The sequence below is a fragment of the Anticarsia gemmatalis genome, chromosome 18, assembly GCF_050436995.1.
Source record: "Anticarsia gemmatalis isolate Benzon Research Colony breed Stoneville strain chromosome 18, ilAntGemm2 primary, whole genome shotgun sequence".
NCBI classification, from domain to species: domain Eukaryota; kingdom Metazoa; phylum Arthropoda; class Insecta; order Lepidoptera; family Erebidae; genus Anticarsia; species Anticarsia gemmatalis.
In genome coordinates this window covers 5,959,290-5,975,956 of record NC_134762.1, presented here as the reverse complement: position 1 = coordinate 5,975,956, position 16,667 = coordinate 5,959,290, and the positions used below count along the sequence as shown (strand labels likewise).

The following is a 16,667-nucleotide window of genomic DNA, read 5'->3' as shown; positions in this document are numbered from 1 at the left end:
ATTTACTTAGCGGTGGTTTTATGTGCATTGTTTATTAGCACATAAGAGGACATTGACCTTAGAAATACACCTATGTCTTTAAATACCTTCTATATTATCTCCTGCTCGAGACTTGTTCCTACATTCTAGGCTAGTTTTTAACAACAAAATTAAGTTATATAATCTTTAATTGCGTGTTTTATATTTTTATTATGTTTGAATCTGATTCAGGTTTTATCTTTATTACTTTTCTTGCATAAATAAAGAAGGCGGATACAGAATTCTACATAGTATTATTATTTTTGGGCATCAATTTTAAAGAACGCTTAATTATTAATATTTCGAGGATAAACATTATCTTATCGTAATAGGTAGGCAAGGTACATGTGGTGATTCATTTATCACTTCGAGCAAATAATAATAAAGGAACAAATATCCTTTTTGTATAGATTCTTGAGGTCTTATTTTATAAGTAAAGTGAATTTTGAACCTATGATTTGGTTAGTTGCGTCTCAAGATGCATTCTGCTGCATTATCTATCAATAAGAAATATCTATCATTTCAAATTGTTACTGCTTTTTCTATAGTTTACTTCATAAACGCTCCATTCATAATGAAGAAAGCGTCGTTTTCCGCACTCACAAACGTTTAATCGCGTTGTTAAATGAATTTCCTCATTTTGGTAGTTGTTCTATAGACTTCCTTCATACGTAGACAGACAATAGTGGTAGTTAAAGTTAAAATATGTGCGCATTCAACGATTTTAGTCGAGCTTGTACAATGTTCCCATAGTTTTATATACGCTATACAATTTGGTACTCAGACAAGAACACAAACGTTCGAACGCCTTTTCTTTGTGTTTTTACAGAACACAATATTGACGGCAATCTAGAAAATCGTTGGCACAAAAAGGAACAATGAAGATAATTATAAGATTTGATCGAAATAATCTAAAATTTTCGTCTTCAAATTTTTAATCAACCTCCTACGGGGCTCCGTTCTTTTTAAACAAAAACAATAATTTTGGCGTTAATAATAAGGCCTAAATAAATTCAGCATCAAAGATTTTGGATAAAAAGTAAACCGGTAGCGAAATTCACTGCCAAGACAATCCCAATAAGTCTATCGCAATCCCCGATCTGTTATTTTCATACGGTAGTCATAAAGTTCATACACTCACTTATATCCTTCATCGTTCACGCAATTTACGTCCATTTCCCAACCCGATAAGGTGCAAAATCAAGATTGTGATAAGCCAGTGTACCTTTATCTTCGTACCCAAGCCCCGTAACCCGCTTTCCTTCAACCAAATCGTCCATGATGGTACCGAAACGTTTTCTAGATGACAAGACCACCTGTGTTACGGATCGCGTACTGCAAATTGTTCTGTGGGCTACTTTCTTTGATATTTTCCAACTGGGTTAGGTCTAGAAATCTAAATTGGCTGATTGGGATGGTGGTTTCCTGGTTCGTGGGTATTGAAGATTTGATATGTGGTTTAGGTTCCATTGAATTGTCTGTATTAATAGACTGTTGTCAACTGGAAGTACGATTTGAGAATCTACTTTTGTAAGTCAAATAGGTAATTAAAACCGAGCTTCCAACTCCAGTAGATTACAATCTACTACAGAAGTGTTTGTTATCCTAAATATTGCACAAAATACTCTAAAATAGGAAATATACTTTCATATAAAGCTAAATAATTTTGAGTGGATACAATAGAATATTAAGCGAAAAATTAGGACAATATGGAAAAAACTACTACGCCATGAACTTTCTCGAGTAATTTTTAATTTTGATACTTCTCCATATTGCACTTATTCTTCTAAAATTATCATTAGTCAAAGAATTAACATAGAAAATGCGTATTTCTCCATAAGATCGGCTTCGTTAAGTCACGTTTTCACCGAACACTTGTTAATTTTACGTTCATAAAGCCACATAAAGCTAACGACGCATGTTTCAACTATGAATATGAATTTATTGCCACTTCCTACTTTCTTCTTTGTTTGATGTTCTATGCTTCATATCAATTTTTATTTGTTTGTGAATTTACAAAGCCAGGCGTAAACATGATTATTTCTTCATTTCATTGTAACCCATATTTTCATCATCTGCTAACGTAAGCGCTTACGGTCCGGAACTATGCATCAGCATGCCACAACGTCCTTAAGGGTGTCGAGGAGTCCTTAAGCATCCCAAGGCAGTATATCCTTCAGTGTGTCCATGCATGTAAGAATGCAGAAGAATCCTATTCCTTGAAGACATCTCCGCCGGGGCTAAGAATCTTTTGCTCTAATATTCCCGTCTTCTTGAAGCTTTATATTATAATGCGAATCATACAATGCCCTTTACGATGCTTTAATACCAACAAGTTCACAGCACACAATGAATAAATAAACGAATTTTATTGCCGCTGTAATATACGTAATAAAAATACTAACACAATTTACCCTGACTTGAAACAATAACGCCTTTTTAAGGTTCTTTTTAACATGACGCAAGAAAAACAAACATTGACGTTTTAAAAAACTACGATTATTCACATGACCTCGCTCCAGATCACTAATTTTAACGTCAAACAAATTGACCATGGAGGATTGAAATGGCAAGCCTTGATCTGCCAAAATGGGCTGGAAATTACACATGACTGATTAATATGGATTTATAGCCTTTTTGGGCAATCGATTGTGTCCGCGTGAGGGAATCTTCCGTGATGTTACGATTGCTATTTATGGCTATTTAAAGGTTTTCTTGATGTTCAAGCATTTTTTGAGATAAATACGACCGCTACTACTGAATGGGTGTGGGTTCATTTACCTATCTAACGGACTAACATTTTATCAGTTCTTTCTACGTTTTTAATAGGCTTTCAGAAGAAAGGTTACATACATAAAACCAGAAACCAAAAATCGCCACTTGGCACGATCCTAACTAATTTCCATGCCTCATTCATGTCCATACATCTTGTCATACAGAATCACTGCTTACGATTGATATAAAACAATCGCCAGTTTCGTAAATTGCTGTTTGAAAATAAACACAAATCCGATAAATTCGTACTATTAGTAGTAGGTACAGATATAGGTATCGGTTACGGTAGAACAGTTTTAAAAGATAATGCACTGCGATAGTGTTTTATAGGTCAACGTAATGACTAGTGTATGCTAATTCATAATTATCAGACATTTGCATATCCACTTGTGTTCTATTCAGCTTTACATATACATACATATATGTACATTGTGTAGGCTCAAGCCCGCCTACTGAGATGAGGTAATATATTTTATTCATGTTGGAACTAATGCCTCAAATAATGAGAACCTGTAGATTAACATAGCTACTAGTTAAATAGTATATTATTAGGCAATGACTACGCTAAGCTTCTATATCTAGTAAATGGATAAACATAGATCTATTTGGTGCTATGGAATAATTCTCAAGGGTGAAGATACAAGGGTAAAAAGCCGGTGTTAAGTATTCTAGAATCACTTCCTATCAGTTTTAAGTTCTAGCTAGTCATAGCCATCATAATACCATGTATTTGGGTTTGCGACAAAGCACTTTTAAGTTACTTAACCACTTTAAGTTCTATCCAGTTGTTGTCGTCATCTCACTACCTCAAAAAACTCGTGAGACATCAAATGTTCCACCATCTGTACATCGCATTAAGATGCTTTCCACAGCTTTTATTAATTATCTGTTATATATCAGTAAGTTAAGAAACTGGCCCTTATTCCTACAACCATTTATATATCGGCTTGAGTCTAATCCCACACTTTAAAACAATAAATTACAATCATTATTTAAAATCTTACGCGAATTAAAATATCAGCCGGATCGCTCCAAATTCAGTTCAATGTCGTCTCATCAGTTACCGTGAGAATACTCGCGCCCGTGCCCCGAAGGTCGCGGTAAAAGTGTAAAAAACGGCCAACGCCCAACGCGCTTTGACGCATTAGCCCAAGTACACATTGGCGAGATAGCAATGCAATAGATTTTTGTGCGCTGAATAAGTATACAACTTAATATAACGAGGTTAGGTTTACAATATAAACGATAAACTAACTTGTGCTGTTTTGGCAGCCTGCGGTAGTATTTAGTTAAACTTTAGAATTCTGTTTAAAGAGAGTCCTATCTTTTGCTAGTAGGGAAGCTGAAAAAATATTTTCCATGTTACCAATGGGCTCCAAGGCTAACTTTGGTTTTTTCTTATAATTTTTAGTTTTTAAAGCCCTTGAATCTTGACTTAAGAATATATAGATAATGTACATCAATTACAACTACAGATGTCTGAAAAAATAAGCAAACTCATCTCAGTAAACGCGTTAACTAGCGATTCGCGTTTAAAGTCAAGTCATTTAGTTTTTGTGATCATGTTTAGTTCGGATTGGTCTCGTGTCCTATTATATATGAAGAAAAACATAATTGAACAACTCTTAATAAATACTAAGCAAAAACAATGCATGGTATATACAAAAGTAGAAAACTAATTTGCGTGTATTTTATTAAGCAAAAAAGTAAAGTTAATCCAAATAGCTTCACACCAAGCAAGTAAATAAAAAAAAAACATCTACAAATCCGCACGTCTCACGCGATATACTTCGCCCTCTATGGCGCAGTGGTTAAAGTGGTCGGCACGCCACTACCGTTTCGTTGGGAGGTCGTGGGTACGATTCCCACACGACACAATTATTTGTGTGATCCCTTAATTGTTTCGGGTCTGGTCGTACTTTGTGTTCGTTGCTTGTATGTTCGTCAAAGTCCCCGCCACACAAGATCGATTTGTCTTTCTTAAGAGTGCGCGAGTTGTCTTTTCTAGAGAATATAAAAGAGAATGAGTTATAGTAGTCTAATGAGCATTCAACTTTAGCGTGAGTAAGTAGGCCAAGTGCACGCCAATCAATGGCCAATTGCACGGTACAGAAGACGGAAGCAGACTCGCTTTTCATCTGTTTTTGCTGTGGAATGTTCACGCTTTCGTTGGAACGGAAATTGTACGATTTGGATGATGTACCCGATATCTTTTGCTATTAAAAACCTTTGTTTCGTTACTTTCCTGGTTTTGATTGTTACTTTGTGCTGCTAATCTGTTGGATTAAAGGTTCTGCACTTGTAAATGAACTGATGACTGAATGTCTTATTGTGTTAACTGTTAAGTTTCGTGAAATTTGTCAATAACAGCCTGATGCTACTGCTGAGTGCTGATGATAATATAATAGTAAAATGTTAATGGCAGTTTACGTAAAAATATAAGTATCAAAATTACCAATGCCTATCTATTTATAGTTTAGAGCAATTATAATTCATTTATTCATTCTTAGAGGAGTAGGATACCTTTGCCCTGCAGTGGAACAGCAATGTGTTAAAAAAAAATATATTAAGTGCTTTTCATTCGATAGATATAAATAAGACGCGTAAAACTTACGTGCATTATATAATTTATTTGTAATGTCTTAATCGTGTATAATCGTAGTTGCGTGCAAAGCCACCACTTTAAAATGTAGATAATAACTTTAACATCTGAATATTAATAAACTATTTCAGTATACGAGTGACACTATATTGTGAATTAATTGACATTTTCATTGAAAAACGCGTCGACCCTGATATGTCCAGTCTGGTTGAACACATTACCCTTTGGCGAAACAAATTCATTCACAACGCCGACATTTTGAACGTAATTGTGTCATGGAGCAAGCACACGATGATGTACTAGTATATTTCGCATAAGTATATGAAATCATACAATTTAGTCATATTATTATTTGAAGGAGAAAAAAATTACAATAACTATAGAGTTTTTTTTAATTCATGTCTTAGTAGTAAAAACATTCTTTCTTGTTCATTATTAAAAATGTCTTATTTAATTTACACACAGAGCAGCAAATTGTAACCCTGAAATGTGACCTCAGCTTAAGTAACATGCGTTTTGAGAATCAAAATTTAATAGAGTCTTTATTTAATTACGAATGACTTCATTTTTGAATACTCATGTATCATTTAATTAGTAACATTTCTTTATTGAGCAAACATTACCGTTAAGACAAAGTAAAGTTCTTTTTTGTCAGATATAATTACGTACGTGACATCGTAGAATCTCGCATGAATCTCAAGCATGCGTCGCTTTCAGATCACATTTAACCTTGACACTGCGCATACGCATCTTTAGTTCTCACTACTTACATAGGATTTTTTGTACATTTTCTTATAAAACCCATGAATCTGCATTTTTGTGTAAACATAATTTAGGTTAAGCGTCAAGAGAATGAGTAAGATTTCGTGCAGAACTTTGAAAGAAAAGAAAATTTATTGCTATTTGATCTTTATTTGACTGCCTCTGTGGCGCAGTGGTTTAGGTCACCACGCCAACACCACTGCGTTGGGAGGTCGTGGGTTCGATTCCCACACGGAACAATTATTTGTGCGATCCACAAATAATTGTTTCGGGTCTGGTTGTGGTTTGTGTCCGTTGTTTGTATGTTTATAAAAGTCGCTACACAGGAACAAATCGTAGTGCGGGAGTTGTCTTTTAAAAAATGAATCTTATTGAAACCAAACCAAAACATTACACGTATAGCTACAAAGAAGCACATCCACTAATACAATTATATCATACACATAATCACACATAACGTAACACAAAAAAAAAACTATTACACAACAATACAATCCACCTACATTACACATTGAACTACCTAGTTAACAACTCCCTACGATGTAACGTGACCTTTTGACTCTCAATCACTCTATAATGACAGACGACAATTTTCTTGTCAAAACAATTAAATATACATAACACGCAATTTGACTACACTATGACATCGTGAATGTTACAAAACCTATCGAGTCTTGACTACCTATCAGAATTATCTTTTCGCAATAAAATTATAGTGAAATCGTATCATCTTTATGAGTAATAGGAAGCAGAAGTCAATCATTTCTTGGCCAATATTTTAACGCAACATTAATTTGAAGAATATCGAATTAGAGGATACTGCTGCTGTTGAAAATATACATATTATTTGGGTCAAGCATTCAGAGTCGCAAGTAAAATTTTTTTTTCTTAATCCTTAATTGTACGTCTAGACTTTTAGCTGATTTTCACTTTTCATTAAACAATCAACTAAAATTTGTCAACATAGTAGTCTTAACGAGTTGACATTTGCGCAATAAAAAGATTTTCATATAAGCAGCGGCAATTCTTGTCATCAGTATGGACAACATCTCACATCTCATTACAGTTTATTACCTTACACCAAAAACGGAATCACTTACTCGAAGAAGTATCTCCGCCATGTACAGTTTCAACATTCTTAACACATCACACACATATTTGGGCAACAGAAGAAATCAGACCACTTGCAAACAAGATATAAAAGGTCAGAGCAAACAATAAAACTGAGTATCTCAAATATTTCATTTGTGTCTTTTTACGGTGCAACATGTGCAATCTCATTATATTACAATAGTGTGGTAAGAAACAGCCCTTACGTTTATGTGAACGTAGCAACAATACAGACAGACAAATAACAATAACTGACACGTTAGGTACACATGCGTAAGTGTCTTGAGAGATATCGCGAGACCTTCGCGGTAGGATCAGATGTTTCTCACGCCTTCGCCGCTGAACTTAGAACAAAGTGTTCGCAATGAAACAATGGACCGCCTTTTTAAATTGGATTAAAAGTTTACGAGACAGGTTGTAGAGGAATGGGATCACATTAATTATGTATGATGTTGTAAATACGACCGGATGTTATAATGTTGCGAGCCGTTTGTTGTAATATTTTGTTTCCTTTGGTTTTATTTGCTTAGATGTATTTCGGATTTTAATTGGTACGGGGAATTTTATTCATAAAATAGCAAGGAGACCTGCGATCTTATCAACGAAACAGCCATTTATTGAATTGTTTTATTGGGACGATCTAAAATTCGATTAAAGTTTTGCTTGAATGAAATCTTAATGGTATCATTCGTAGAAGTGGTCAGCGGCAGAGTTGTGTTGCAATTGAAGTGAGCAAAGTATTGCACAGAGAGGAAGCCGTACATAATGTTAGCGATTATCGGCGACGGCGCCTGGCCCCTAACGAGCTAAACTTAGATGCCTACAGTTCGGAGACTGCTAGCTGTCCTTATCCCCACGCTTGAGATCAAACTGAAACTACGAATTCTCGATCGAACATCGATAGTTCAAGAATTTGTTAAATAAATGATATTTATTTAGGGTATTGAGATCATAGCATTACATAACCTTTCGATTTAAGTCTGTGAAAGAAGTAACCTGTTGTTATTAATTGTCTTGAAATTTTAAATATTTTAAGTAAAGTGAATCACAAAGAATTTGCCACACCGATGTATGTTGTCCTTGTAGCAGTATTTTAAACTAAAAGATATTCGACTGTACAAAACAAATAATGCCAGTTATACATCTTACATGTACTTTTTATAAAAAGAGTTCATGTAACTCAATAATTGGGGCAAAACCTCAGAAGGTACCACGTTCTAGCTTCAACGTGAGTTTGTAACCAATAGTAGCAGCTTGACACAAAATCAAGAGGTGAAGATAAAGGAAGTTATTATAGGTTTCTTTACGGTGGCACATCGTATGTTTCGAAACGGAGTCACTGGAGGTTTTTCCCACGATTTTGCGCAACAACCTGCCAGCACGACTCTAACCTAAGTACTGTATATGTCATCTTTCAAACAGCAGACGTATTAAGCCGTCGTTAGCGACATACCCTTTTGTTTTATAGCTTTTCTTTGTACCTTATTTATTAGTGTTACATTTGATTAAGAAATGTACATATGTGATGTAAGTCTTTAGTACATGCGAAGGAAAGCGAGTTTAGCAGAATGGAAGGTTTGTTTCTGTAGAAAGCTGGAGAACGTAAATTTTCTGTACAAGACGTTCAAACAAATAATGTTAGTGTTAGTCGAGGTGTATCGTTGTTTTCTCTTTGACGTAAAGATAAATAATTTGAGAGCTGAATATTTTAAATGCTGGTTTTGCAATTGTCAAGGATTGTTTATATGACGGGAATGTTTGCTCTCTCGAATAATATCATAATTTATATTATCTAGCGTCTCTAAGACTGGAATCTTAATGCTCTATGACGGAATAGAAACAACGCGCAACGACACTAATTCTATGTTAATATAATAGGCACATATGAATACTACTACTCGTATTATACGTTATAGTAAATTAAAAATGAAGAGTATTCAAAACTTGGTAGATGAAATTTGATCTCGAGAAATCCATTTCCTAATATAAAAGGCATTCAGTCTTAAAATGAGTCAAGGTGGACTTAGCTACGTTTAAAGTTGTTTTAGTTTTAACTATTACTTTACTAAACAATAATACAAGTATAAAAGGAAACAAGCTGCGTAAGTGCAAACACTCATGCTCCTGACCTCTTGAACTGTAGTAAACGTATGCATTGAAATATCGCGCGATACGATAAACCTATGTTATCACACTTTATGATATCTTAATGAGTGTATTATGATCTGCTTGATAGTCAACCTTCTGTGAGTTGCAATTACTTCCGCATGGATGACACTTGCATGTCCAGGTTCCTTAACCAGTCTTCCTTAAAAAAGCTGGATACTTAATATTTTTATTTGTAGACTGATCTACAGAAGGGCTATTCACATAATAATACACTGATTGAGTTAGCAACACCAGGTAGTATGTTGATGAAATATTGGTAAGATATGGGTTATTAACGACGGATACATCTTGGAATCTAAATAAGTTAGTAGTTAAATAAATCTCACAGACATCGAAAAAATAAAGACAAAACTTTAAGCTATTTATAATAACGTATACATTGAAGTAACAATAAAAACGTAATTTGAGTGGTTTTTACTTTAAACAAAACATGAGCTATAAAAATACACCCAGTATTTTCACGCCCACTCGGCAAAATAATTGTATCCGGGGTCACAGATCTAATCAAATATTATAGGCAACAAAAGAATGCACCGAAAATAAAGTTTAATAACGAATTACTAATCATAAACCTTTATTGCGTTCATATACCACAATGGTCCCAATCTATCAACATATCAATCTGTGTTTCCATGCTTGCTTAATATAAAGATGTAGAGTTAGTTTGTTTGAACGTGATTATCTCGGGAATTAATGGTGCGAAATTAGAAAAATCTTTTGTTTTAAAAAGTCCATTTATTGGAGAAGATTATAGGCTATTCAACATCACGCTATATCTAATAGGAATGGACCAGAAATAAAAAATGTAGTAAAAACGGGAAAACTAAAGCCCAAACGAACGAAGACGCGGGTGGTCGCTAGTTACAGATAAAAAAATAAATTATAACTATAACGAATCATTGGATGGGTTGCCACATCATAACCTTGTGAGAAGTGAATGACTTGTTCATTACACTGATCAATGATTATCATCACAGTTTTTGCAACGTGTTGTAATAATCGTAACAAAACAATACGTTAAATAACAATTGAGTCGGCCGGACTCTAGATGCTAATGCGATTCAAGTTCTATCGTGAGAAAGAGATAGCAGTAACATTTGTGTTATTAAGTAATTGAATAGTGAATAATTGTACCGAAAATTTATAGAATTACCTTTTGTAATTATCGTAATATTATCAAAATATTAAAAAGCAACTAAATGTGTATTTAATCCAATATTTTATAATTTAACCAACTTTAAGTAACTGAAAAATTTAAAAAATAATATTGCGATGTATTTCTCTTTCACCATAGCTAATTATATTATTTATCTGCTGACTCTCACATAAATTAATCAATAATTTTCCGATAAGTTTTCATCCTGGAATAAATAGCCTCTTAACCCAGTGAAACTTTGAACACCCAGTTCCCAGTTCGGCCCCTGTTTAAACTTTTTTGGCTGAAACAAGTTAAGGTTGTGGAATGCAAACTTTTTGCTGTCATTTATTTTGAATGGTTACGCGAGACGAGTCGGGCACTGAGGTGTTAAAGAACAATAGTTTGAAGAGGACACTGTTTGTTTTATTACATTTTTATGTTCTTGTGAATTTAGATGTATTGTTTTGCCAATGAAAGGAAATAGAGTGCAACTGAGAGTCCAGTGAACCGTAGTTTTATTATCTTTTTTAAGGATTTAACGGATATTTATTTGCAATATTATTTTAAATTAGACAGATGACTTCCTTAACTTCAAGATCTGCTGTCCGTTTTTGATTTAACACATTAAGTGTTAAGCGTTAATTGAAATATAACAACAACAAATTGAAAAAAAATTACTTGATACAGGCAGGCGTGATGACGAGTTATTTTAAAGGCTCATTCTTTACCCATATATGAAATACTTAACTATTAACTATTACAAAGCTTTCTTAATATCACGCCTGTTATACCTGAAGGTGTACGAATACATGTATGGTGTATGATGGAGTCTTGTTATTTTTTTAATATTGTATACTTATCTTGTTTGATTAATTATTGAGGGCATGCAAAGTCCCCACCCCGCACTTGGCCAGCGTGGTGGACTCAAGGCCTAACCCCTCCCTCATTACGAGAGGAGACCCTTGCCCAGAAGTGGGACAGTAATGGGTTAAATTTATTTATTATTATTAATTTATTATACTTATCTTATTTTTGTTGTTTGTCTCCAGGTACATAGCAAAGGACTTAAGTTTGGCATTTACGAGGACTATGGTAACTTCACATGCGCTGGATACCCCGGTGTCGTCGGACATCTTGCCGGAGGTACGTCTCCTATCTAATTTATATAATTACAATCTGTTTCGTTACTTTCAGATAAGTATTGGTTAATCTATTGAGTAGATTATGGCCCCCCTGCAGTTATTACATGGCTATTTGTGGTAGACCCAAAAAATAACAAGGCAGTAAAAACATATGTAGGAAACCTATAGAATAATCTCATCCTTTCTCTCATCAATCTGGCGAGATCGTATAGGCCGCTAATGAATCGGATATTATATTTCGTCACAATTTTTCCCGGGTCTAAAGTTAAATTACCAAACAATAACATGTTTAGGCAACTACAGTACGATGTTACCGACGACAAGATAAACAAATCTTTGAAATGTACTTAATATATTTGCCAATATCCATGTGAAACTATTCAACACTTTCGAAGCAATTGCAGCCGTAAAACTTTTACGAGACTTCAAATAAGTCATTAGATTGCAAAGATGTGTGAAATTTGTAATCAGACTACTTAATAATACGTATACGATGTGTTACGACAAAGACTGTACAGCCTGTACGCGTAGCCTACATATCGACGATGATGTACCAATAAATGACCTAATAATAATATTTATTGCCGATATAAATTTAATTGATGTTTGCTAAATTTACTGTGTTAGTCTATTGTAAAATGTATTGAGTAATGTAGGTTATAAAGCCCCTTTCTAAATCGTTTAATCCTGATTACGACTTTTCGATTGTATCGTATCGTCTTCATGTTTTGAATGTTCAATGTTTGGGTAAAATTGTTCCGTTGACAGTAACAAAGTGCAGTGTGTGACTTATATTTTTTTCCCACATAATTTTCTAATAGTGAAACTACATTGAAGTTCGTACAATGCTTCCGCAGATTTTCTTAAATTGGGATAAGTATAGGTACAATACGCCTCACCAATTTCGGCAAGGTCTCTCTCTCATATAATACATATTTAAAAAAGAATTTCTTATTATCGGAAGGGTAGTTTAAAACCTTCCTCTAAACATACGAACCTTACATTTTCTAATATTGGAATAAGCAAATCGTAGAACAGTCTTACTTGAACAAACTTCAGAATTCCAACAGGTTTACCATTTCGTCCGCCCTGTTTGGAACGGTCCGGTTGATATTATGAAGGTTGCGCAACCATCGCGTGAGCTTGCAACAGTTCTCGTGACTTCCTGACCGACTGTACACTTGCTCTTTAATGCCTTGCCTTGGTGCACGGGAAATTCTTTTAATTTCCAAAAACTTAGAACATATTTTGAGTTTTGGGCAAAGATATCTGGAGTTGACCACGGTTGCATAAAATCAAGAAATATTTCGTTAAAGATATGGTATTGGTCAAATACTTATTAGTATTCTAACCGCCCAAAATTTCATACCTTGATCAATATTAATCAATTCCAAAAAAAAAATTACATCCAAATCTTCATTAAGCCAAAAAAACAAAATTATTTATCGGATAAATTTATGTTGCGATTGGTGTAGCCCTAAATCGAATTAAACCTAAACGTGGTAGAATTTTAATTACTTAATAGTTTGTTAAAAGATTGGGAGATTATTATATTCGTTTTAAATCAGTATATTAATCAATAATTGCCGGATGTTCGACACGTCGCTTCCTTTCGTGTCGTACTGTATTTAGTTTGTAATCGATATGAATATGTATTTAAATCGCGTGCTAACTACTTGGAAGTAAATAGGACAGGAACTATATTACATAATACAAAAAGAACGAAGTATATACCTACAGTTTATTTACTACTTTCATTAATACGTCGGATATGAATGACTTACGACAATTTCAATCAATCAAGTGCTCGTAGCCTGTTGAATTCACCAATCAGTAAACGATTAGAAGTAATTTTTAATTAGAAAATAACCATTACTATTAGTTAAATTCAATTAAAGTAGTACTTGCTATAGGGATAAGGGACACTTATTAGTATAACAGCCTTTCATAAGGCTTAAAAGGGCTTCCATTTGTTGTAAAGCGTCAAGCGATCTATACGATAATACAGAGTAATCGGGCTGCTTGAACAAACTCAAACTATGTTTCTGACGTCAATTAAAGAATGAAAAGAAGCTGTATCGTACAAAACAGTATATCATGAAATTAATGAAACAGTTAGCCATTGAGACAACGCTATTAGCCGTTGAAATTCCTCACGATACTAATTTGGAGTTATATCTAGCAGTTTAAATTCCATTTCACTCTCAACATGATACATTACTTGATGATAACCACGTTCTGAATCTTTCAACACCTAGAAAGGCGAACCACTAAATCATTGTTATTGATAATCTATGTACAGTTTTATAGGGTTACCGACTCACAGAATTTGTTACCGCTAAATAAAAGTAAAAAACCTAAACAAACTTAATTTACTCAGAAAACCCCCCCATCTCTATGAATGGCTAATTGGATTGTTTAGCGACGCATGTGCTTTGACACCATACTTTTTCAGAGTAATAATCAATGGGTCACGAAAGCCCTAAGAATACTGCTAAATATTTCGCATCTCTAAAAATCTCGTACCACTTTTTCAAACCTAGGGGGAATCCCCTAACTTAGCAACCCTGCAGTAGTGTAGGTATTCGAATTCGCGGGCAACAAACTGAAGAATAAACTCATGTCAAATTAAAGAGTTTTGCACCATCACGCTATATTTGACGCTTGAGTAAATACAATGACACGTATGTAGCGGCCGTCGGCTATATTTCAAGTGTGGCTGCCATTCATAATTGGTGTTATAAAAGTAGGTACAGCTAGCGTGTGAGCACTCATGTGATGTAATGTGATTGACGCATGGACAGCTCAATCTTCCTCAGTCGCTGTTTTATAAAAAAAATAGCTGTTAAAATCAAAGGTATGCCCAATTTCATTGCCGACAACCAAAATCGAGTTTTGACTTGCCCTTTGAAATACGGAGAATACAAGAATCCAAGTTAATTCTAAAAACCTATTCATTATATAAATAGTCGTGATTTTAGCCACCTTATCTCTCTGATCCAAAAAAACAAGCACCTCCAGTAAAACGAACTGAAACTGCAAATATTTCAAAATTGATCTGTGAATACAAATCTAAAATGTATAACATTATCGCCACTTCATATGTGTTTAAAATATAATAATTTCAACACGAATATTCCGAAACTGTAAAGGATTTAAACAATAAATAAACAGTTATCCTTGGCTCGTGATAGTTGCAAGATAACAACGGTTGCTTAAACACTACCGCATTACTGAATATAAATTTAGTGGCAAACCATTGCAGTGGATCCGGTTTCAAACGCTTAATTAATAAAAAACTGGGAATTACTTAAAAACCTGTGTCTTTTTATACGAAAGTCTGATAAAAAAAGATAATTATCCTTCCTTCTTTTTATACATTCATAATTTTCGCAATTATCGTGTGAGTTAACCAATTCATTGCTAGTTAGAATTATGCGATATTCATGAAGATTTCCTTAACATTTTATAATAAGATAACGTTCTTGATGTTCCTCTATTTTTTTCTTTTCGTATTGGACACCAAAAAATTGTGGCATTTAATAAAATCATGTAATTTATTTAATTAAGTCAAATATTATAATAACGACAATAAGACACTGTTATAATAACAATATGGATGTGAATGAAAAAAGAAAAGTTTACAGGGATCGTAGCAAGGGGCGTTCGTTCTTTAGTGTTTGCTTACCTCTATGGGAAAATTATGAAAAGTGATCTCATGTACGTAGTAACCGATAGGATTATAATGAATGAACTAACCGCAATAATACTTGGCCATTCTTCATTCAATTAATCAAATGCTGAAGGGATAAAAAAGTACGGCATACAAATGTCATAATAATGCTTGATAATGAAAATGTACACAGTCTGTTATTAAGTAATTGTTACTTCATGATTGTAATCTGAAGATAATCAGGAAATGATTACGTCTATTTATCTCAGAGTACTTAGTTCCGTTGCATTCTTTGCAACTAAGTATTAAGTCAAGGTTTGGTATTAGATACTTGAGTAGTCTTAATGATGATAGCGGAGATGTTTACATAATAGATTTAAGGAAAGAATGTAAACAAACAAAATGTTTGTAAAGAAACTATGATTGTATAAGCTATCCCTAATCCTAAGCACTTAAAACTTTTCGTATTGATAAAAAATGGTAAAAAGCAACTACACCTCAAATGTAGATTGACTGTAATTGGTACAAAAGATGGACTCAAAAGGTTCAATATTAGCTAAATACTTAATTTAGGATCAGAACTCACACACTACCACTTCTTTTATCGTCTGCTCCAGAAAGTTTCGAAGATGTAATTTTTAGTAACTTTCAAATGAATGATCAAGTAGCCATCAACTTGAATTCGAATAACACAATAAGTTTACCATATATGCCACCGATCCTCGAAGAACTACAAACTGAGCGTCATCCTATAACACCTCTATCTTCTTCTCTTCAGATGCGGCTACGTTCGCGCAATGGGGTGTGGATTACGTGAAACTTGATGGGTGTTACGCTTTACCGGCTGACATGGACTATGGATACCCTGAGTTTGGACGCCAGCTGAACCTCACGGGCAAGCAAATGGTCTACTCTTGCAGCTGGCCCGTCTACCAGATTTATGCCGGTATTCAGGTAGGTTAAATGATAACCATAAATATTATAAAAGCGTCTGTTTGTCTGTCTGTTGTTGTTTGCACTGCCACACTAAAACCGCTAAATCGATTTTGATGAAATTGAGCATGGGGATCATTAAAAATCGTTTAGGTGTTATCAGTAGGCTCCGATTTTTTCAAAAATTAACCCATTTTGGCTGAAATAGTGAATTAATTTTTTTAGGCACGCGAGCAAAATTACTTTTATTAAGTTCTCTTAATTCCATTCAGTAGTCACATCTCTAGCTCATTGTTTGTTTATCACATCAAGATGTGTTGATTAAAAGAATAGTAGAAATTTCTC

At 34.1% G+C, this 16,667-nt stretch overlaps 1 protein-coding gene across 2 annotated transcripts in view; it reads left to right on the top strand.

The window, feature by feature from the left end:
• Positions 1–16,667, top strand: part of LOC142980430 (alpha-N-acetylgalactosaminidase) — a 70,419-nt gene that overhangs the window by 47,779 nt on the left and 5,973 nt on the right. For both annotated transcript variants that reach the window (XM_076125803.1, XM_076125802.1), the window contains exons 4-5: positions 11,624–11,717; positions 16,168–16,343. In XM_076125803.1, coding sequence (XP_075981918.1) covers positions 11,624–11,717; positions 16,168–16,343 — 270 coding nt within the window. The remainder of the gene's footprint in view (positions 1–11,623; positions 11,718–16,167; positions 16,344–16,667) is intronic.